The sequence below is a fragment of the Aquila chrysaetos genome, chromosome 12 (assembly GCF_900496995.4).
Source record: "Aquila chrysaetos chrysaetos chromosome 12, bAquChr1.4, whole genome shotgun sequence".
NCBI classification, from domain to species: Eukaryota; Metazoa; Chordata; class Aves; order Accipitriformes; family Accipitridae; genus Aquila; species Aquila chrysaetos.
In genome coordinates, this window is record NC_044015.1 from 24,167,965 (window position 1) to 24,187,236 (window position 19,272).

General features: G+C 35.6%; 1 protein-coding gene across 5 annotated transcripts in view; it reads right to left on the reverse strand.

The window, feature by feature from the left end:
* Positions 1–1,592: 1,592 nt before the first annotated feature.
* Positions 1,593–19,272, reverse strand: part of BTBD8 (BTB domain containing 8) — a 44,330-nt gene continuing 26,650 nt past the window's right edge. For all 5 annotated transcript variants that reach the window (XM_030032867.2, XM_030032868.2, XM_030032870.1 and 2 more), the window contains 6 exons: positions 17,356–17,417; positions 15,643–16,279; positions 15,206–15,293; positions 14,526–14,665; positions 11,013–13,367; positions 1,593–9,668 (listed from right to left, as the gene is read on the reverse strand). In XM_030032867.2, the coding sequence (XP_029888727.1) occupies positions 9,199–9,668; positions 11,013–13,367; positions 14,526–14,665; positions 15,206–15,293; positions 15,643–16,279; positions 17,356–17,417 (3,752 nt within the window). In that variant the 3' untranslated portion in view covers positions 1,593–9,198. The remainder of the gene's footprint in view (positions 9,669–11,012; positions 13,368–14,525; positions 14,666–15,205; positions 15,294–15,642; positions 16,280–17,355; positions 17,418–19,272) is intronic.

Below are 19,272 nucleotides of genomic sequence, written 5' to 3' on the forward strand. Positions count from 1 at the left end.
TGTAGTGGTTACACTTGATTTATAATGCTATAGTGTATCTGAATTAATATTTTGGAATATGTCTAATGTACATGCATTAATTGAATTACAACAATTCAGATGGAGAAAAAATAATAGGAGAGAATAGCATGGAATAAAAGATGATTCACAGTGTAAATATCTTTAACAGGTGAGTAGATTTTTGTTTCCTTCAGTGTAATACTGTTAGAAATGTATGGTACATAATAGGTTTTAAAGAAACAATTTATGGAGAAATTTAAACACTGGATTTAGGTTCCTGGGATACCAGCAGATGCCTCTTTCCCCGATAGCCATTTATCGTACATGAAGTTGGACACTCCCTAGCCCCCAACTCAAAATACCCACTTGAGAGGCATCAAAGTACAATGATGGATAAGTGCGGGACAATGAGAAAAACCAAAACCTTAACAGAAACTGCTTCCTGTCAGTATTTTGACTCCAGTTGTTACATTTTAATGGGTAAATTTTGTGTATCTTAATTTCAGTTGACAAAAAGTTACACTGGAAACTTAATTGAATATATTTCTGCCTGTCATTACATTTGACAATAGTTCACATTTGAAATAAAAATAAATCTCTGAGTTAGAAACTTCTGAGGGGAACAGACCCCACCGCCTCCTGTGTAAGAGCCACCCCAGCCTAACACTTGTCTGGTCCAAGTCTTATGCAATGGGACATGCTGAGCCCCTGGGCTAGGAACTGCTTAAGGGACAATTCTGGTAGTAGGTTGTTTTGCAATGCCATTTGAGTCTGCATCTTACTATGTGACTTGGCTTTCTCTTTTTACCAGCCTAATGTCAGAAGGCTAATGAAATAGAGCTTGGACTCGAAGAAAACAGGTTTTTCTGGATTGCATAACTCTTCAGAGCATTCTTCTCCCCAGTAGTTTCCCTTCCAAAAAGTGACTTTGAGGGATCCTGTGCTACCTGATGAGCTAAATTTATTACAGTTATCTCTGCTGTGACAGTTTCTGACATTTTGCTAGTCTTAGCTTTCAATCTCAAAACATTCCTTTTCCACATAGCTACATGGTACATTTCACATACAGGTGAAGTTGCAAGAGAGGGAAAGAATAGGGCTGTGTCGGGTAGCATGTCAAATAACTTCTGGGAGCAGAGCAGAGAACCCCATTTAGGCAGGAACAGAAGGATCTTGGGATTAGTACTCCCATATGATGAAGATAATGGCTTAAGCATTTGCATGAATAACTAATTTATGACAAGGCAAAATCTTTCATCACATTAGTGTTTCTCTGCACTCTCCTGGGCCATATCCCATTATGTTCTAAATCAGCACAATTTTTTGATTTTGTAGGGCAGTTACATAGGTATCTTCCTTCTCTATAGATTTTTATGTGAGAACTGATTGTTCATCTTCGCACACATCACCTGTCTTGTTCTCTGATGACATGATCCAAGAAAAAGTAGCTTTTTCTGTTTAGAGGAGAAAAAGGAGTGAAGGTCCACTAAACAGATAGAAGAGGAAAGTAACACTTTCTTTGCAATTTACGGAGCACAGATAAAAATTGATGGCAGCAGTCCACAAGTTCAATGAAGTACAATGACTCAACGTTTAAGTTACACATAGGATTTATTGTTTTCTGTCATACAGAAATCAACTAAGAATCTTCAGTATGTAGCATGGAGAAGAAAGCTTGTGGGACTATGCAACTGTACAGAGATTCTGGAAACAGAAGACTGTGTTCACAAGGAGTCATTTGGAAATATGGTTACTTGGGCCCCAGCTAATTATCTAGGTTTGAAAAGCAAGCAGGTGGAAAACATGCAAGCATTCAGTTTGAGAGCTTAACACCCTCCCAAATACTGAGTGGTCAAAATATTCTAGGACCATAAAGCCATGGACTACAGGTAGTGACTCAAACTTTTCTCCAAATGCATCCTGTTACACATATATAGGATTAATCTTGATTACTAGAACACGATAGTCCAGAAAGTAGAGATTGAAGTTTCCTTCTCTACCATAAAGATAGAGGAGGACATTTTGTTACAGGTAGGAGGTTTGACTTATAGGTGGGTCTCATGTTCACACACATGAAAATTACCTCATTCTATGAAGGTAGCAAAAACTCTTTATGCTACCTACACTGAATCTGGCATGTACATACGGTTTGTCCTATTTATACTGATCTTAAGCACATTGATACAATTCTACTGAGAGGCAGGATGCCATGCCACTCTCAAAAGAGGGTTATAAAAAAAGAAGCGAAGAACTAAAATGATTCCATTAAACACAAGTGCAAGAAAATCACACAAATGACTAAATAAGGATTGCATAAACGAGGATGCTGTAGATTAAAGTCATTTGGTGAGATCAGTCTCAAAACTGGCTCATACAGTTAGAAAGTAAGTTACATGAGCCAAAATTTTTACTTGGGTTACCAGTCTTTCTGTTCAGACACTTAAAAATATCCTGATTTTTATAAATGTAGATTGGATGCTGCTCACTTATTTCAGTGGGAGTTGAGAAAAAAACAAGTCACTTTTACTTGCATGCATAAATATAAAACCTGATGGGTTTTATACCACTTTTTTTACTACCGGGGCTCAGTCCCCAGATTTGTACATGTGAGCCTCTGTTGAGGTTCACCATAATATGCACTTACTCTAATCCTGTTAAGTCATCTTCTGTTAACATACAAAAACTATTTTGACCATCAATGTCCTTGTTAAATATATCTAGTTACTGAGTCAACCCCCCCCAAATATTGAGGCTTCAGTTACTGAAGATCTGATCAGTATTCATATTTTACTATGCAATAGCGAAAGATCTTCTGTTGCATGTAATGCAAAAAGTTAGACTTTTTAGGACTTTGATTTCTCTAATGGAACAGTCTTCTGAGCTGGGAACTTCAGCGATAAATCAAGGAGAATAGGGAAGCAACTTAATGGAATTCCGTTATTAATTATTTCATACTTTAACTGTGTGCAGATGGTTCATCAGGATTAGAACCTCATTGAGTACCAAATGAAAACACAAGTATGCACAGTGCCTGCCCCCAGTGCCAGTTCCATTACCCTTTCTGAAAAGTGAATGTTAACCTGAAAGCCAATCCGCAAATGTTTGAGTGGATTTGTTCCCATGTTCGCAGAACTGTGGCCTAACTGACCACACAGTATTGACTGCAAAGCTAAGTATAAAATGAGGGTCAAATGCAAGAAATAAACAGGTGTGTGTGCAAGCATGGACTGTATAGCTTCTTCAGTTACTAGTTACCAAAGGTAAAAAAAAAAAAAATTACCAAACCCAGTATTTTTTCCCAACTGATAGCCACTTTTTATATAAATCACTTTCCTCTGTTATAGGTTTAGTTTCCTTAAACATGTGTAGTAGTTGTCAATAGGAGGCTTGGTTTTAAATTAGCCAAAGAATAGATTTGAGCTGTAATTTTTTTGCAAAATTGCACACATTAAAGCTTATTTTTCCAAAATAGCACATATAGCTTGTGTTCAAGAGATAGGGCTGAAAACCAGTATGGATTTTCTGCAAGAGATGAATGCTTCTAATTACACTGGATTTCAAATCTCAAAGCCCATTTGCGTGGAATCATCCATTTTAACAAAGCTGCTACTTCTCATTCTGTCTTTTGTCCTCAATTCCTGTGCAGTCCTAGCAAGAATATCATCTATCAATGTACAAATGTTAAATCATCCCAGTCATGAAATATTAACAGAATGCATACAATTATGACTCCTAAATTGAAGTCTTTCTAGCTGCAATTTGTCACATCTACAACTGTACAATGTTATTAGTAGAGTAAAACTAGAAAACTATGAAATAGATATATTGGAAAAATAGCATTTCTAGTACATGCATTTAATATAGGTAAGCCCTGAACCTGCTTCAGCTGAGGTCAACAGGAGTTTTTCTTTTGACATTAGTGGAAGCAAAATAATGACTTCTTAAATGTCTTTGTTCTGAGCAACAGATGAACAACATAATAGCAGTTCTTAATTCCTTCATGCAAAGGTTTAGATTTTCTGGAGCAAAGTGCAACAAGCATGCTGCTAATTATTTTTCAGATGGCAATAATATATATTCAAAGTTTTAAAATAGTCTCCTACAATCTGTACCTAGAACAGGTGCCTTAATTTTTCTTGTACATATTCCCTGAAAGAAACTGAGATAGACAATGCTAGGGGAACAGATCCTGTAGACAGTCTTTGTGAGAAATATGGGAAGTTCTCTTGCCCACTAGTTCCTCCAAAACAATAATAAAATTTGCAAACTCAAAAAGTCAGTGTAACTTTGAAATAATTTAAAACCTTAAAAAGTGTGGAATAAGATTATTAAACGTGTACAGTTCAGTCACATATCATCCAGAACTTAAAATTATTGCTAAGCAAGCCATATTTCTTGTACTTCATTACTAATATTTTCCAACAATGCCAAAGTAGTTTTATTAGAATGAGAATATTTTTATCTCAAATAACTATTTCCCGTGAGCACTGTGTATCCTGCCTGCTGACTTTATTACTGTTTTACGTGCTATGGACCTTGATAAGGCAAGGCCCTAACAACCTGATCTAACTTTGAACTTACCCCCTGCTTTTAGCAGGTTAGACTGGAGACCTTTGAAGGTCCCTTCAAGCCTGTGTTTTTCTGTAGTTCCGTGGGTTTTCTGCAATTTTTCTGTAATTTTATTATTCTACAGCAAGTTTTTCTAAGAGGAAAAATGAATGGAGTGTCCTTTCCACTACCCCTACCACAAAAGCAGATGTTTGTCTTTTCTTATGCTCTTATCTGATCACTTGTGGTAGCAGCCCAGACTGCCCGCTGATCTCATTTCATGCATACTTAATCTCTCCTGATCTTCACTTTAGGTCTGTCTCCTCATCTCTTTTGCCACAGTATATAAATATGGTATAAGCTTATGCCTTTAAAAAACAAACCAAAATATATTGTTAACTGACATGCTTTTCTAACTGTTGCCTCTCTCTTAATGACTAAGCTCAGTTTCCTTCCTGCAATTCTGTCATACTCTACCAAACTGACATCTGCCTGCCTTTCATTCTGAGGACGCCAATATCTCATTTTGATCACAGTCCCTAAGAACATGTTCTTAACCAGTCTCAAAACTGCTATTTTCTACTCATCTGTCTTGTGGGCCATCTTCAATGAAGCTAAATATAGTGCATTTTTCCTTATATCCTGTCATCTTCATTTGACTCCTGTCACCATCTTTGTTTATGTTCTTTGTTTCCCTAATTGTTTTTTTGAGCAGATCATTTGGAAGAACCTCCACTTTCCTCAGTTTACTGTAGGGTTCCAAGTATTTGGGCCTCCATTTCCTAATCTTTTCCCTCCACAATATGTCTTTTGGTGATTTATTCCACAAATACTATTTTAGCTAGCATCTGTATGTGAAAAACCTGCAGAATGGCTTCTCCATTCCAGACTAGACTCTTAATTTTCCAAGCAAAAAAGGTAGTTATGCCTAGTGACATCACCCTTTGGAGGTCTAGCCTATTTTAAACTTAATACATCCATACACATAAAACGTCCCTCCTTATTTTTCACTTTTATAACATGTCATTCAAGGTAGGCAAAACCAGGGTCACTATCTTAAACTCAGATTTCTGAGTCTTCTTTAAATTTCACTGATATTTCACTAAATTTCTCGTTACTACCTGTAGGATACAGACATCTTTACCCATTCACATAACAGTCTCATGTAAGCTGTCAGTATCACCTGTTGACTGCAACATTGCCTTCTCAGGCTTTGACAAAGCAATTTTATGCTCTTACTCATTCAAAATACCACTGCAAAGGTAAATTCTTAAACATTATTTTGACTATGCCATCTTTTTCTTTAGTTTCTTCACTGTTTCATCAGATATACATACCTTGCCTTTACTTTAGAGGTCATTCAGGACCTCTTAATCACTATTCACTTGGAGCCCACGACACTAGCTTTTGGTTGTTTATATATGAAGTTTTCAAACAAACCTTTGTCCATTCTCTCATGTTTTAGAGAAGAGGCCAATACACTGGCAAAATCACTGTCAGGAAGCATGAGCAGGACTCCAGAGAACTCAGATGACTGATACTATTAAACAGATAGCCACCTACACTTACTTGAAGTTTGAACATCCTCCTGAATAAGGAGGGACTACTAAACAAGGTCAAACAGGAGCAGAGTTTAGATGGCACACAGGGCTGGTCAGGAATATAGATTCTTACAGCTCCCTTATTACCCACCCTCCAAATCTCACCCTCTGCTTTCCCCTCCTCGTAATGCATACAGAAGAAAAAAATGACAATATTTAAACTGATGGTGTGCTGAAACCATTGCTAATCAGCTAGACAAATATTGACACTCTCATTTTACTTTTCCATCCTTTTTTTTTTTTGTCTTTTGTCTTAACTTGGATTATAACCACTCTGTGGGAAGTCTTTGGTTTTGTTCTGTGTTTGTACAATGTCTAGCCAGTGGGATGCTGGGCTGATTAAGCCTCACAGGCACTCTGGTAACACGAATTAAAAACAATACCGCTTTCTATTCCTGCTATTTCTACAGAGACTATTGGGCTGTGGGAAGCTGAATTTTATGGCTGCATACATACCAGCTGAACAATATACCAAATCTTAATCACTGGTCTACTGCAAAACTATTAACGGAATTGCAACAACATCATTGGGGACTTGAAGAGAGAAGCTAATTAAATTTTCATACAACTGGAAAAGTAAATGCAAAGAAAAGAAACAATTAAAAAACCCCTATACATGATTTTATTTCACATGACAAACATGGAACTTTGTGTGCCGCTTTTCAGTGTTACTTTTTCAATTCAGTAAGAAGTTAAAAATCTGGGTAAAGCAAAAAAATAGACAAAAGGAACCCTTCTTTTGCTTTCTGTTACTTTTCCTAATCTTTTACCTTCTCCTTTCCATGATGTGATGTTAACATGTGAATGCCAACTACCAGAACATCATCAGGATTTTAAAGTTGATTAAACTTTGTTGTAAATAACTTTTACTTTAGTCTCTTACATAGAAATTGAGAAAACACCATTCCTCAAGCCTTCTGTGAGAGCTTCTATAGAGTTTCATCTTTTACTATGGCTAATACTATAGTTCTTTCATTTATCCAAAAGATTATCCACTATCGCTATACCTTGTAAACTTGAAGGTGAAAAAGAGGTTTTCTTGATGATTTATGCTTTTAAAGGTTCTTCTAACTCCCTCAATATGAAGACTGGGGTAAATACAGCATATTACATTTACAATACTTTGAATTATAATATCTCAAACTATTTATGCTGCTAAAAGCTAAAAGACTAGGGGAAAGATTTTTATTATGAGACTGAACATCTTCCTTCGCTGAATTTAGAGTCCTGCTCCTGCACTGACACAGAGAGAAAGGAAGGCTTTCCTTTTTTTTTCCTGGCTTGATATTAAAGAATGAGATAAAATTCTTCCTCCATTTATTTTTGGGAAAATAAAACATCACTTCTGTATCAGAAGTTCAACAAAGTGGCTTTCTAGATAAATTATTTTGCCTCAGAGCTCTTTATTATGTCAAGTCCAAAGATAAGACAAGCTATAACTTGTTTAGTCATATGCTGGGGCAACTTCATATTTCCACAGAACTGAAGAGTTTCTGACTATGGATAAAAAGAAATGAAGCTTCTAAAGAAAATCAAGGTGCACTGTTGGAATTGTGCAAAAGCTTGCAAAACTGACCATATTATCAGTGGTTACAGCCAGCTTAAGTTGTGCACTTATCTTAAATAGTTTTAACAAAAACCCCCACCTGTTCGTAGCCTTTTACTGCCATATGGCACCCACCTCTGAAGGCACTTCTGTTAATGACTAAGAGATGGTAGAATACCTCCTGTTTGGATTTTAAGCTGTGTGAAAGACAAGCCCTACTATTTCCATAATGCAGATATCTTAAGAGGGCCTAACCTTTGCAGGGAAAAAACCCTATATGTTTCAGGAGGAGCTTGACTTGGTAAGAATTACAAATAGTTTCTTACTCGCTTCCTCCCCCATCAAATCAGAAAAGACAATAAACAGTCCTATTCACAGCCAAATTAATAGCCAAAAGCAGCATAATGAGCAGTACTGAGTATATCCTATTTTACTCTTAGTCAGAAGAATAGTTATGTTGACATTTAGTCTCAATATAAAAGCTACACTAGAGGTATTAATGAAGATGCAAGAATCCCGTTACCCCTCCAAAAATGTAGCATCTATGAGAACAAACAAAACGAAATTCCTGAGAATCTTGCTATGCCTCAGACAGCATCAGAAGGGTGCAAGTATAATGAATTGAAGCCTGAAGGCAATTCTAGTCAACATCAGACTTCTGATGTAACACTGACCATGACTTCAGACTGAGATATACTTCTGAAGGTATCAGACATACTGTTTTTTAGAACAGGAGCAGCATTCTATCAACTCCTCTGAATTCATGCACTATGCCATTAAAAATATTTACTTAAATATGTGCATTTCCAAGAAAGAAACAGTGCTTTTCCTATAGCACAGACCCTCAGAAGTCTTAAAGGAAAGACAATTTAAAAAATTTATTGGGAAATTCTAAACAAAACAAACCAAATACAAAAACCAAATCTGGAAGAAAGAGATGAAACAAGCTGCTCATATTAATCAGGCCCAAGGCAAATTCATATTGAAATGTTTTCTTTGAATGTAAGTATGTATTTCCATCATTTAAAGCAGCGTTGGCACACATCACCTTTCAACACAACCATTCTGAATCTTTATTGTTGTAAAATGAAGTCACCATATAGAGATGGGGAAAGAAGAGAGGGGAATAGCTCTGCTAATTGTGCAGTCATCTTTAAATTCTTGCTCAATGAGAGTATTAAATGTCAGAAAGGAAGATAAAACGGAGAGTGGAAACTGAGATTTTTCTTTCATGTCATCTAATTTTTCTAACAATTCTAGAAAATACATGCTCAAAGTTCATTTTTAGAAAAGACATACATGTAAGTCTTGAAAAATTATTGTACTTGTGATTAAATCTAGATTATAAATTAACATATTTACCTCATTATATCAGAAAGATTGCCTCAGTATCAAGAATTGCTTGTTCTTGACTGATGCAGTATTTCATTACTGTTTGGAAACAACTCATCAAAAATAGATTTGGGGAATGGGTTGGAGTTCAGCTGCAAACAGTTGATCACCTTAATGATGGGTTTCCAGTTCAAGAATTGTCCATTCCCCTTGAGGGGACGAACAGTCTTCAGATGAAAAGCTTGCCACTGTAATGCTTGCTGAAGAATCATCAAGTGGAGACATTAGTTCAGTCCACCTACTGAATGTGTCAACTTGTGATGTACCCTGAGGATTCGAACCATCTCGTGCCAGAAACAGTGTCTGATTAATAAGACATTGTGCTAAGTTAAGGTCTTCAGGAACAGAGTTTTTGAAACCTATATTTGAGTCCTGCTCAGATAACAATTGCCTGAGAAGAGTCCAGTCCTGTTCTGCAAACTGCTGATCTTCAAAATCCACATCTAGAACTGCTGTTTCTGAATCCATCCTCTGCTCAATTGCTTCTCCAACATCCATCTCATATATTGGAGAAAGGGTTTTTGAAGGCCGATGCTCATACATGCAGGTTTGTGCCATTGTGTCATAATCATCTATGTCTCCTGAAATAATTCACAATACTGTACAATGTAAAAATTGCAGATGATCCTCCCCTCAGGGCTGTGTAGAGCAAAATCTAACTCATTCAGGAAGGACAATCCAACCAGGTTAAAAAAGGGGGGGGTGAAGGGTTATACAAAATTGACAAAATTTGAGGCATTTATTTCCTATGTAAAAAACAAAGTATGATTTATAAATTAAAGCAGCAATCACCACTGGTAATTAACAATAACCTCCATAATTAAGTTTCTGATACAGAAAATGACAATGTAAATATACACTTAATGCACATGAAATTTCTCATTTACTACATAAATTAAATTTAGACCAGGAGGTGCATGGAGGGAATTAATAGAGAATGATTACTGAATGGTGACTTAAGCTATGCCAGTTTAGAAGAGAATTAAAAACAAAATTGTTTATCCACAGGCTTATTTCTAAATTGCACATGCAAGGGCAGCTGCAGGCAAGGGCAAGCAAACTTAAAATAAAATAGTACAACTTTTAATGTCTTCTTGTTCTGTGGTCTGGCTGAACATAGATCATCATCAGCATTTCATTACTCTTGAATACACAATAGTTGTAATCAACACTATTGTATATTTTTGATGGGATAAAACAGACTGAATTATTGGTATAAAGAAGACAACACAAAACTAGACAAGTAGTTATCTAACTACGTGAAACAAGTTAGAACTTCTCTGTATATAAGCATTAGTTCTAAGTATAATCTCTGTTTTAGGAAATAAGCTTTTACTGGTAAAATTTAGAATTTTAGACATATCATAGCTCTAAATCAGAGTTCAAACCTGCTCCCACTGATGTATATGGCAAATATTCAGTTATATTCAGTGGGAGAAGGATCCAAGTTTGTGTATAATATATAAATAAATAAATTACAACAATAATGCATATAGCTGTTCAGGTAAACAGTTCAGTGCGCTTTAGTTAAGGTTATTACTGTAGTTATTGCACATCCCATTCAGACATACTATATGTTGTCAAGCAGACAAAACAAATACTAAGATTCCATCAAAAGCTGATGCTGTCAATGTTAGATTGGATCAAAAATAACTGAAGTACAGACAACTGCATCCAATCTTTCTTTTAGCATTACATAAAATCTCTTTTCTTGTAGTGAAGTTTCTCATTGAACAGCAGGGTATTGACGGATATTTCAAACGGACAAGCATTCTCTACCCAAGTGAAATACTTAAAAATATTTAAATTTAATATAGTTTCAGCCAAAATTACTTCAGTTCAGGATTCAATCCCAGACAAATTGCCAAAGCTTTCCCTATTACTTTGTTTTTGAATGACTGAATGTTTCTATTTCTGTACATTACCTGGAAGTAAATCAGTATTAGCGCATTCAGTAGTTGCTGGTTGACTGTCTCTCACTTGACCTTCCTGAGTCAGTATCTGATTCTTACTGGCTTCTACAGGTTTTGCAGAGCTGCTCTTTTGCACATCAGAATTAGTTTCTCTCTGATGAAGATCCAAATGACATGGTCTTTCTTGAGATTTTGCATCATTGTCTAAGTATTTATTGCACTGGTGAAATTCACTAGCCACCTCGTTCTTCGTATTTACTTTTTGTTTTTCTCCTGTACATGGACTAGCTGCTGAATATACTTTCTCTGGGCAATTTTGTTCAGTCATTGAAGCACCTTGATTCTCCTTCCCTGGGATTTCAGTGCCATGAAGATGTAGGAGAGAACTTTCAGTTTTATCTGATCTATTGTCTCCATCCTTATGCTGTTTGCAGTCTAGGAATCCATCTTCAATTTCCAGTGAGTATCTTGAATAAAAAGTCTTTCCATGGTGCTCTTGAGAAACACTGTCAAATACTTCTGAAGGAGTAAGAGAATCTATTGAATGCTGATGTGAAGTGTGAGTTTCCACTTTATCATCAGATCCCAATTCTTCGCATTCATCTACTGAAAGTAAAACAGAACGTTTGAAATTTTTAGTTTTAGAAAACTCTTGACTTGCAGTATCATTTTCTGTTGCATCTTCAAAAGCTAAATTATCAATTCCTTGGAACTGTTGAGTAGGAACATTTGATGGAAGAAAGTTTTCTGCAACATTCTCTGCTTCAGATCTGTCATCTTCTGTTTCATCAGCAGAAGAAGAAACTTGGTCTGCTTCCTGAGTAAACTGTGCATTACCAAAAGTAGAACTTTTGCTTTCTCTAGTATTGGTCCTTGCACTTTCTTGATGGGACCAAATTTCAGGTCTTTTTCTTGGTATTTCATCATCACTCGTTGAATTAACACGGAAGAGATCAGAACCCTCTTTTTTCATTTTCACTTCTATTCTTAGGCTGCTGTCATAAATTTTTAATTCCTCAGGTGTACTTGTGTCACTGCTGCTTCTTCCAAGAAAATCGTGGCATAACATAGTGCTGCATTTAGAAATCCCTCTTTCATTGGATCCTTCATCATCCTGAGAGCCTCCAGCATCATAATCTTCTGATCTTGGTTTTATATCATCAGAGGATGTGGTTGCACTGCCAGTATCTGACTCAGGACTCTCTTTTGGATCTAGTGCACCAGTACTCCAGTGGTCCACGAAGGGAATTTCTGCATTTTCCTGGTTTTCTGGCATTTCTGTAGGATCTATAGGCTCTGTGTAACTAGGTGAACATTTTTCTGTTATTTGTTCTGTAGAACATTCCGAAACATCATCTAAATCTGCTGTAACTGATTTGTATTCAGTCAAGGCTGATGTATCATGCAGCTCATCAGCTGTAAGAAATCCCTCCATATGAATCTGAGGAGATGTCTCATCCTCTTTATTGGTTATCGTTCTGGAAAAGCTTGGTAAAGCATTTTCACTGTAGTTAAGGTCTGTTTCAGAGTTTAATTTATCACTTTGCTCAGTACAGACTTCAGTTGCTTTTGAATGTTTCACCAGTTCTCCTGAAGCAGTAGCCTTTTGATTCGTTTCCTTGGAAAAGTCTGAGTATCCATCACTGGAAGGCTGTGCATGACAGTGAAATTCAGCTGCATTATCATCTTTCTCTGTATCTTCAATCTGTTTAATTCCAGTCTGACCTCCACAGATTTGTCTTGCTTCCATTTCATTTTGCAGTGAAATTTGCGGTTTAGAAATAGTTTCTTCTGTAATTAGAGGAGAAGAAGATTCGGATTGTATTTTGTATTCCACGTTTTCAGAAGGATCTGATAATTTTTGTTTATTGGGTTGACAGGATGCCAGCAGTTTATCTTCACTGCTACTTTCCATCACAGATTTTAAAGATTCACTTTGCTTTGCAGAATAGCATTCATTACTGTCATGAAGCTGACCTGCCACAGCATCAGCCATGTTTTTTTCAAGTTTCTGTCCTGAATTTCTGTGCTCAGAGGTGTGCACATTCTTCTGGACAACAGGAGATTCACTCCTTGAATATTTTTGGGCAGAGGACTGAGATTTTAATACAGATTGCCCAGCCATTTTTTGTTTTGGATCTTTGTTATTCATCATCTCGGCATGCTTTGATGGAACCAAAGTTTTAGGTGTTACTTTTGCGGTGGCTTTTGCTACAGGTGTTTGTGACTGCTTAATGCTCCTCTTCTTGGCTGAAGGATGTTTTTCTGGGAGTGTTGTCTGAACCAGATGTTGCAACACATTTTTTTCTTCATTATGTTTTGGAGACATTCCTGATTTCAGTGAATTTGGTGATTCTCCCTGAGGTCCTGACAAACAGTAAAAAAAAGACTATAAAGATTGTATATGCTAGTCAAAGTATATTCACCAAATTTATGTTAGTGTTTGTTTATGTTGAGAAGCAAGTTACTCAACTTTTTATGTAACTAAGGGATTTAAGGCTTGTTAAAGAATTAAGAATTGAGATCTTAAATAGTAGACAAAAATACCATCTTGCATTTACCTGCCATCTTTAAAACTAAAGCACTTCATAGACTATATGTAAAGGAATTACTTCAACCTGTAACTGAAGTAGTCCTCACTGGAGTAGAAAGCAGCAGCTATCTAGTAGTGCATAGAAGCACTGCACAGCAGCTTAGCACAGGAAGTGATGAGTACTGTATTCAATTTATATTGTAGAGGAAATGAAACTAGGCAGAAAATAATTACATTAGTTATAATGGGATTAGAATACCAGAATTAATGTCCCTGCTCAGTCAGAAAATACTGCCATATCTTTAATGACCACAAATTGACAGGACCTGTGTTTTCTGTACCATAATGCATTTAAGATAATGTAACTGGAATATTCTTTCTCCCCCCCCCCCCCCCCCCCCCAGTAAGTGCCAAGTCCAAATGGGATTAAAGAGAGCTCCATCCTTAACACTTTGTATCTTTATAAAGCAGGGTTTCCTCTCTGTGGTCTACAATGTCATTTCCCACACTTGATATAAATAGCTGTTGAAATCAAGTGTTCCTTTGTGGGGTAGGTCAGTATCAGTAGCGCTACTGCTAGGGGGGATCACCAAAAAAAGGGAGGTATGAGCTAACAGTTCATAAAGGAGTCTGCAGTCCAGATCTTTGATGCATATTATAAATGCTTGACCTACAGAATTTCTGTTGAATTCAGTCATGGTTCCAAGTGCAGAAGTGCAGGGGATCAGCAAATAAAAGACTCTGCAAAGCAGATTAAACAAGGCGAAGAAAACACCAACTGGCAGTGAAGACCATCTTTTAAATATTTTGAAGTTGACACACATTCATTTGCATTTTACAGTTTAGGATTGTCACCAAAAGTGAAATATGGAAAATAAACAGAATTGTTCTGCAGATTTTGCCAAATGCTTGCATGAAAAAAGAAAAAAATAAAAAAAGACAAAGATTTGCATAACAATGGCAGACCATTTCATTGCTGTACGGAACTTTACCTTGGTTCTTGGGAGAATTGGTAGGTGTGTTTTGAGCCTTTTGCTGTGCTGCAGAATTGCTACTCACATTCACTTTTTTCTTTAGAACAGCTTGTACATTTTGTTCATTACACCCTTTTCCAGTTGATTTTTTTGTAAGACTGCAAAGAAATTACTATATCCATTATTTCCAAGCTTAAGACTTGGCAATGTTTAATTACATTTAAACAAGCAATATATGTGTTTTAATATGCAACCTAAAAGGTATACTTTCTGAAAATAAAACTTGTATGTATATATATTTTTGTAAATGACCCATTTCACAATTTCACAGTGCTTCAGCTGTCTTCCTGTCCAATTTAATCTAAGCTATCCCAGAAAGTTTAAAGTAAGTTTACAACATCTTGGGTAGTAATTAACTGTTCCAGTATGCAGAATTCTGAATGACCTATAACAATTTTAAAATTATTCGCATGGAACAATCAAACACAAAAGCCAAACCAATTTTATCTTTACAGCAATGTTTCCAATATCTAACTCAAATTGTTTTGCTAATAACATGCAATAGACAACCGTTCTCAGATTAAAAAGAACATGTTGACTTAACAGTAAGTTTAACAGTTCACCTGAAACTTTTTTCACAAACATATATACACACACATATACATACATGTAACACAGCATATTGGTTTGTAACATACCTGCTTGTTGTGACATTAGCCTCAAGCTCAGTCTTTTTTTTTTTGTTAGTGACTCCATTTGGTGTCTTCACAGATGGCTTTGTTTTTACTATTGTAAAGTAAATTCAAAGTTAATTATTAGGGGAAAGGCATTGCATATAAGTACTGAAAAAATTATAATATATGAAGATGAGCTATTGAAAACAACATAGATGCTAAACTTGTAAAACTTTTACCATTTTATATGGCTATCAGTTGACAATAAAATTAAGTCAGTTAATAGAGGAGAAATGTAATATTCTTATCTCAAGTTAATATTCATTTACAGGGGAAGAAGGTGACTCTCATCCATCTATAGATTTTTTTAAAGCTTCCCAGGCTGGTTTTCAGTGTATGACCAGCCTGGGACAAATGTTAAAGAAAAAAAAAAGAATAAAAAAAGAATAAAAAAAAATTACCAGTCTGTTTTTTCCCTTCCTCTACCAGTTTATCCTCTTTGAGTTCCTCTGCCTGTTCACTGGCAGTCTGGATATCTATGTTTGAGTTTGCTGACTTGCTGGAAGTTCCTGCAACAGTCACTAAGGAGGGAGATTCCTTCCCTGTAGGTTTTTTCAATGGTTTTGTTTTGATCTGCATGCTTGATGTTACTGTCAGCACTTTAGGTCTGGCACCTGCAATTTTTCCTTCATGGTTCTTTAGTCCTTTGCCACTTCCGGAATTTTTTTGTCCACTTGCAGATGGTGTCTTTTCTATATCTTGCTTGGTAAGCATGCTTTCAGCCTTCACATTTCCATTATTTTCTATTTTTGTCTTTATAACAGCTCTAGCCTTTGGTGAAGAGGCTTTTTCCCCAGGTTTTGAATCCTTAGTAATCTTGGAAACCATTTTTTTGCCATCTTTCCCCTTAACATCCTCATGCTTTGAAGCCTTATTAACAGTGTTTCTATTGGTGCTGGATGTATGTCCAGATGCTCCTAATCCATCAGATTTCATTTTATCCTGATTAGTGGAAGAATCTCCCCAGCAATCTTTCTTGCTGTGTTCTGTCCAGGAAGTATTCCTTATAACAACAGATTCGGTAATAGATTTGTTTAGCTAGAAAAAAAAGCATCAGGGAAAAAAAAAACCAAACAAAAACCAGAAGACATTTATAACAAACCATCCATAATCTTTCATTTCTGAAACACAGCTACTTTTAAAGTAGTACATGAATCCAAAGCAACAAGATTCAGCATAGAAATAAAAAAAAAAAAAAAAAAAAAAATTTTAGCTCAGACTGCTGGCTTTCAAACATAAAAGTACCAGAAATAACTAGAATGCCTAGTAAATCTCATGTGAAATACTGCTGTATATGGAGGATATAGAAATATCTAAGTAGAGTTTCACTTTTCCTTTGGACAAATTACTCTGTAATATTTATTTATATTATTAGTGTCTGCTGATGAGTTATATGTGCATATTTTCCGGAGAGGAATAAAGAATATGAATTATTACAACCCCCCCAAATTAATTTATAATACATGTGATGTTTTTAACCATTACCACCAGCGTACCCACCAGATAAATGACAACATTTATTCTCTCTCTCAGGTAAAGATATATACTGAAACATGGAGAATTAAGTGCATGAAATGGAAACTTTGAGATACCAGTGTCATTGCAACATATCCAAGACCATCAAATCATGTCAAACCCATACTGTTTTTCTACCAAATAGTAATGTAGTTTTGAGTGTGAGTCTCTGTAGAAGAGTTGTTGAGGACACTAAAAAATATTTTTTCAGGGCAGGGAGCGTAACAGACTCAGTGCTGTGGTGGCTTGTGATAATAGCAGAGATTCATTAGCTCAGGAGCAAACCATTTGCTCTGGGAAACAGATCAGTTTCATTACGTAGCAACAGGGGAATGTGAGATTCTGAACACAAATTTCTGTCTTTTATTTGAGATTATCTGTTTGAAAATGTAGCAGAGCATAGGCTGAGTCCTAAGATGTTTCCAGTAACGGACATTACTGATTCTGCAGAAATAACAGTTCATGAAAAAAATAAAAATTTTTAAAAGCAAGTTCCATTAAGTAATACTACAAATTAATATTTAATTTAAAACACATGATGAAAATCATTTTGTTTGCAAGCTTCTGAGTATTTTTAATGTTTGGATATAAATGTTTACCTGAGAACTAGTGAATACAGGTTTTTTACCAAGTCTTCGGTCATCACCCTTGTCAAATGCAGCTGTAAAAGAAACAAGTGGTTTCTTTACTATTTAGCAGGAAAGAAGGGAGACAGAAAACAATCCAGCCTACTCAATTAACATCATCTGAAATCAGAAAGCAGTTCTTTGGGTCCTGTAATTATTCTAGGAAGGCTAATTTTGGTGACATGGCAAATGTTAAGTGGAAATACATGGTTTTATGCTCAGAACAAAAATGTGGTATCTGTAATGAGGTCACATGGCCATAAGCACATTGTTTAACTGTTCTGTTTCCCCATTTCCATAGTAAGATACACTTTTGTTTATCCAAGCTCAGCTCACTCAAAGCTTGCAGTGCACCGAGACCTTTGGAAGTGTACACAATTTACAAAAAAAGGAGACCTTCAAATTTAGAGTACTAATGACTTTTAAGTGATGTACTTAATAGAATGTGATGTAATTTATAGAATATTGATTTATACTATTTAAAGAAGAGATTAATTACATTAAAGTAAATTACATTAGTTTTCAAAAGTGGTAAAGCCAAAATATCTAAATGTACACAGTAAGATCATAGTGCCTCTTTAGATAGCATGCAGCGTAATGTCATGAGAGTTATCCCTGTGATTGTCATGTGGAATTTTCAGGCAGTGAATGCCCTTTTTTTTTTTTTTTTTTTTTGACGGGTCTACTCTGGAAGGGAAGCATTTTTCAATAAAGCCTTTAAATCAATTGCGCTTGTAGAATACAAAAAGCATATTTATAGACACTGTACAGACCCAGAATCGATAAGGTTTCATTTTTGTTTGTACTAATATTTCAGCTGGAAAAAGGTTTTGCAAAAAATGTGTTAAAAAATTTACGCATTCAGTGCCTTATGTTGTGACATACTATTTATACATGGATACATTTTTTGTATGTATAACACAAATAAAAATTCTGCTGAATTCTTATTGAAGATACTAAAAGTAATTTTTATATAGGTCTCTAAAAATCACACAAAAGGTATGCTGAAAATGGCACCCCGGGGATCTAATCTTTTTTCTAGCAATGACTCTGCACATTAATACATACCAATATATTAAGACAAAATCCATATAAACTTGTGCCTAAGAAAACACAAGACACATTGTGAATGAAAAAACCCCACAATATCATCTGTTTTATTTTGGCATGTTTCCTCCTCTATTATAGCCTTCTAATTCTATATAGGTTAAACCTCTAGAAGATAAGCCACCACCAGAAATCTTTAAGATGAAAGTTGATTTAAGTTATCCTGGACATAATTCACCTGAAGATTAAAATCTGTCTACCAGTATTGTGTAATCACTCTGCCTGTAATTAAAAACAGATAATTTATGCAAACATTTCAGCCTGTCTGTTTACATATAAAATGTATGCTAGCTCAGAGTTATAATTTAATCTAAAAGAAAAGAAAACAATTTCTGGCAAGATGGACTTTGGACAACTAAGGCACACCTTGGTCTTAAATATTTTTTTGTATTGAAAGCACTAGTGCAAAGCAGCCTAAACATTATTTACAATAAGGACATGATCATCCTAAAAATAAAACACCTCAAATAAAAAAAACCCCAAACCCTACACACTTGTTTCTAAAGACAGCTCCTGAGCTTCTGAAGGATTTTATAATCCAGAAAGAAATCATAAACCTGTTTTATACAGTAGCAGTGAAATGTTATTTGACTACATCCCTAAATCATGCCTAGAAAGACTGTCACTGCATCCTTCTCTCAGCATGTAATTGTAGAATAAAATTTTCATCTACCTATAGGCATAAACAATTTTATAACTATCATATCCTAGCTACTAATGTCTTTAACAAAAAGGACACCAAAATGTTTATTTCTCTTTTGAATCAAAAGTAATTTGATTTTA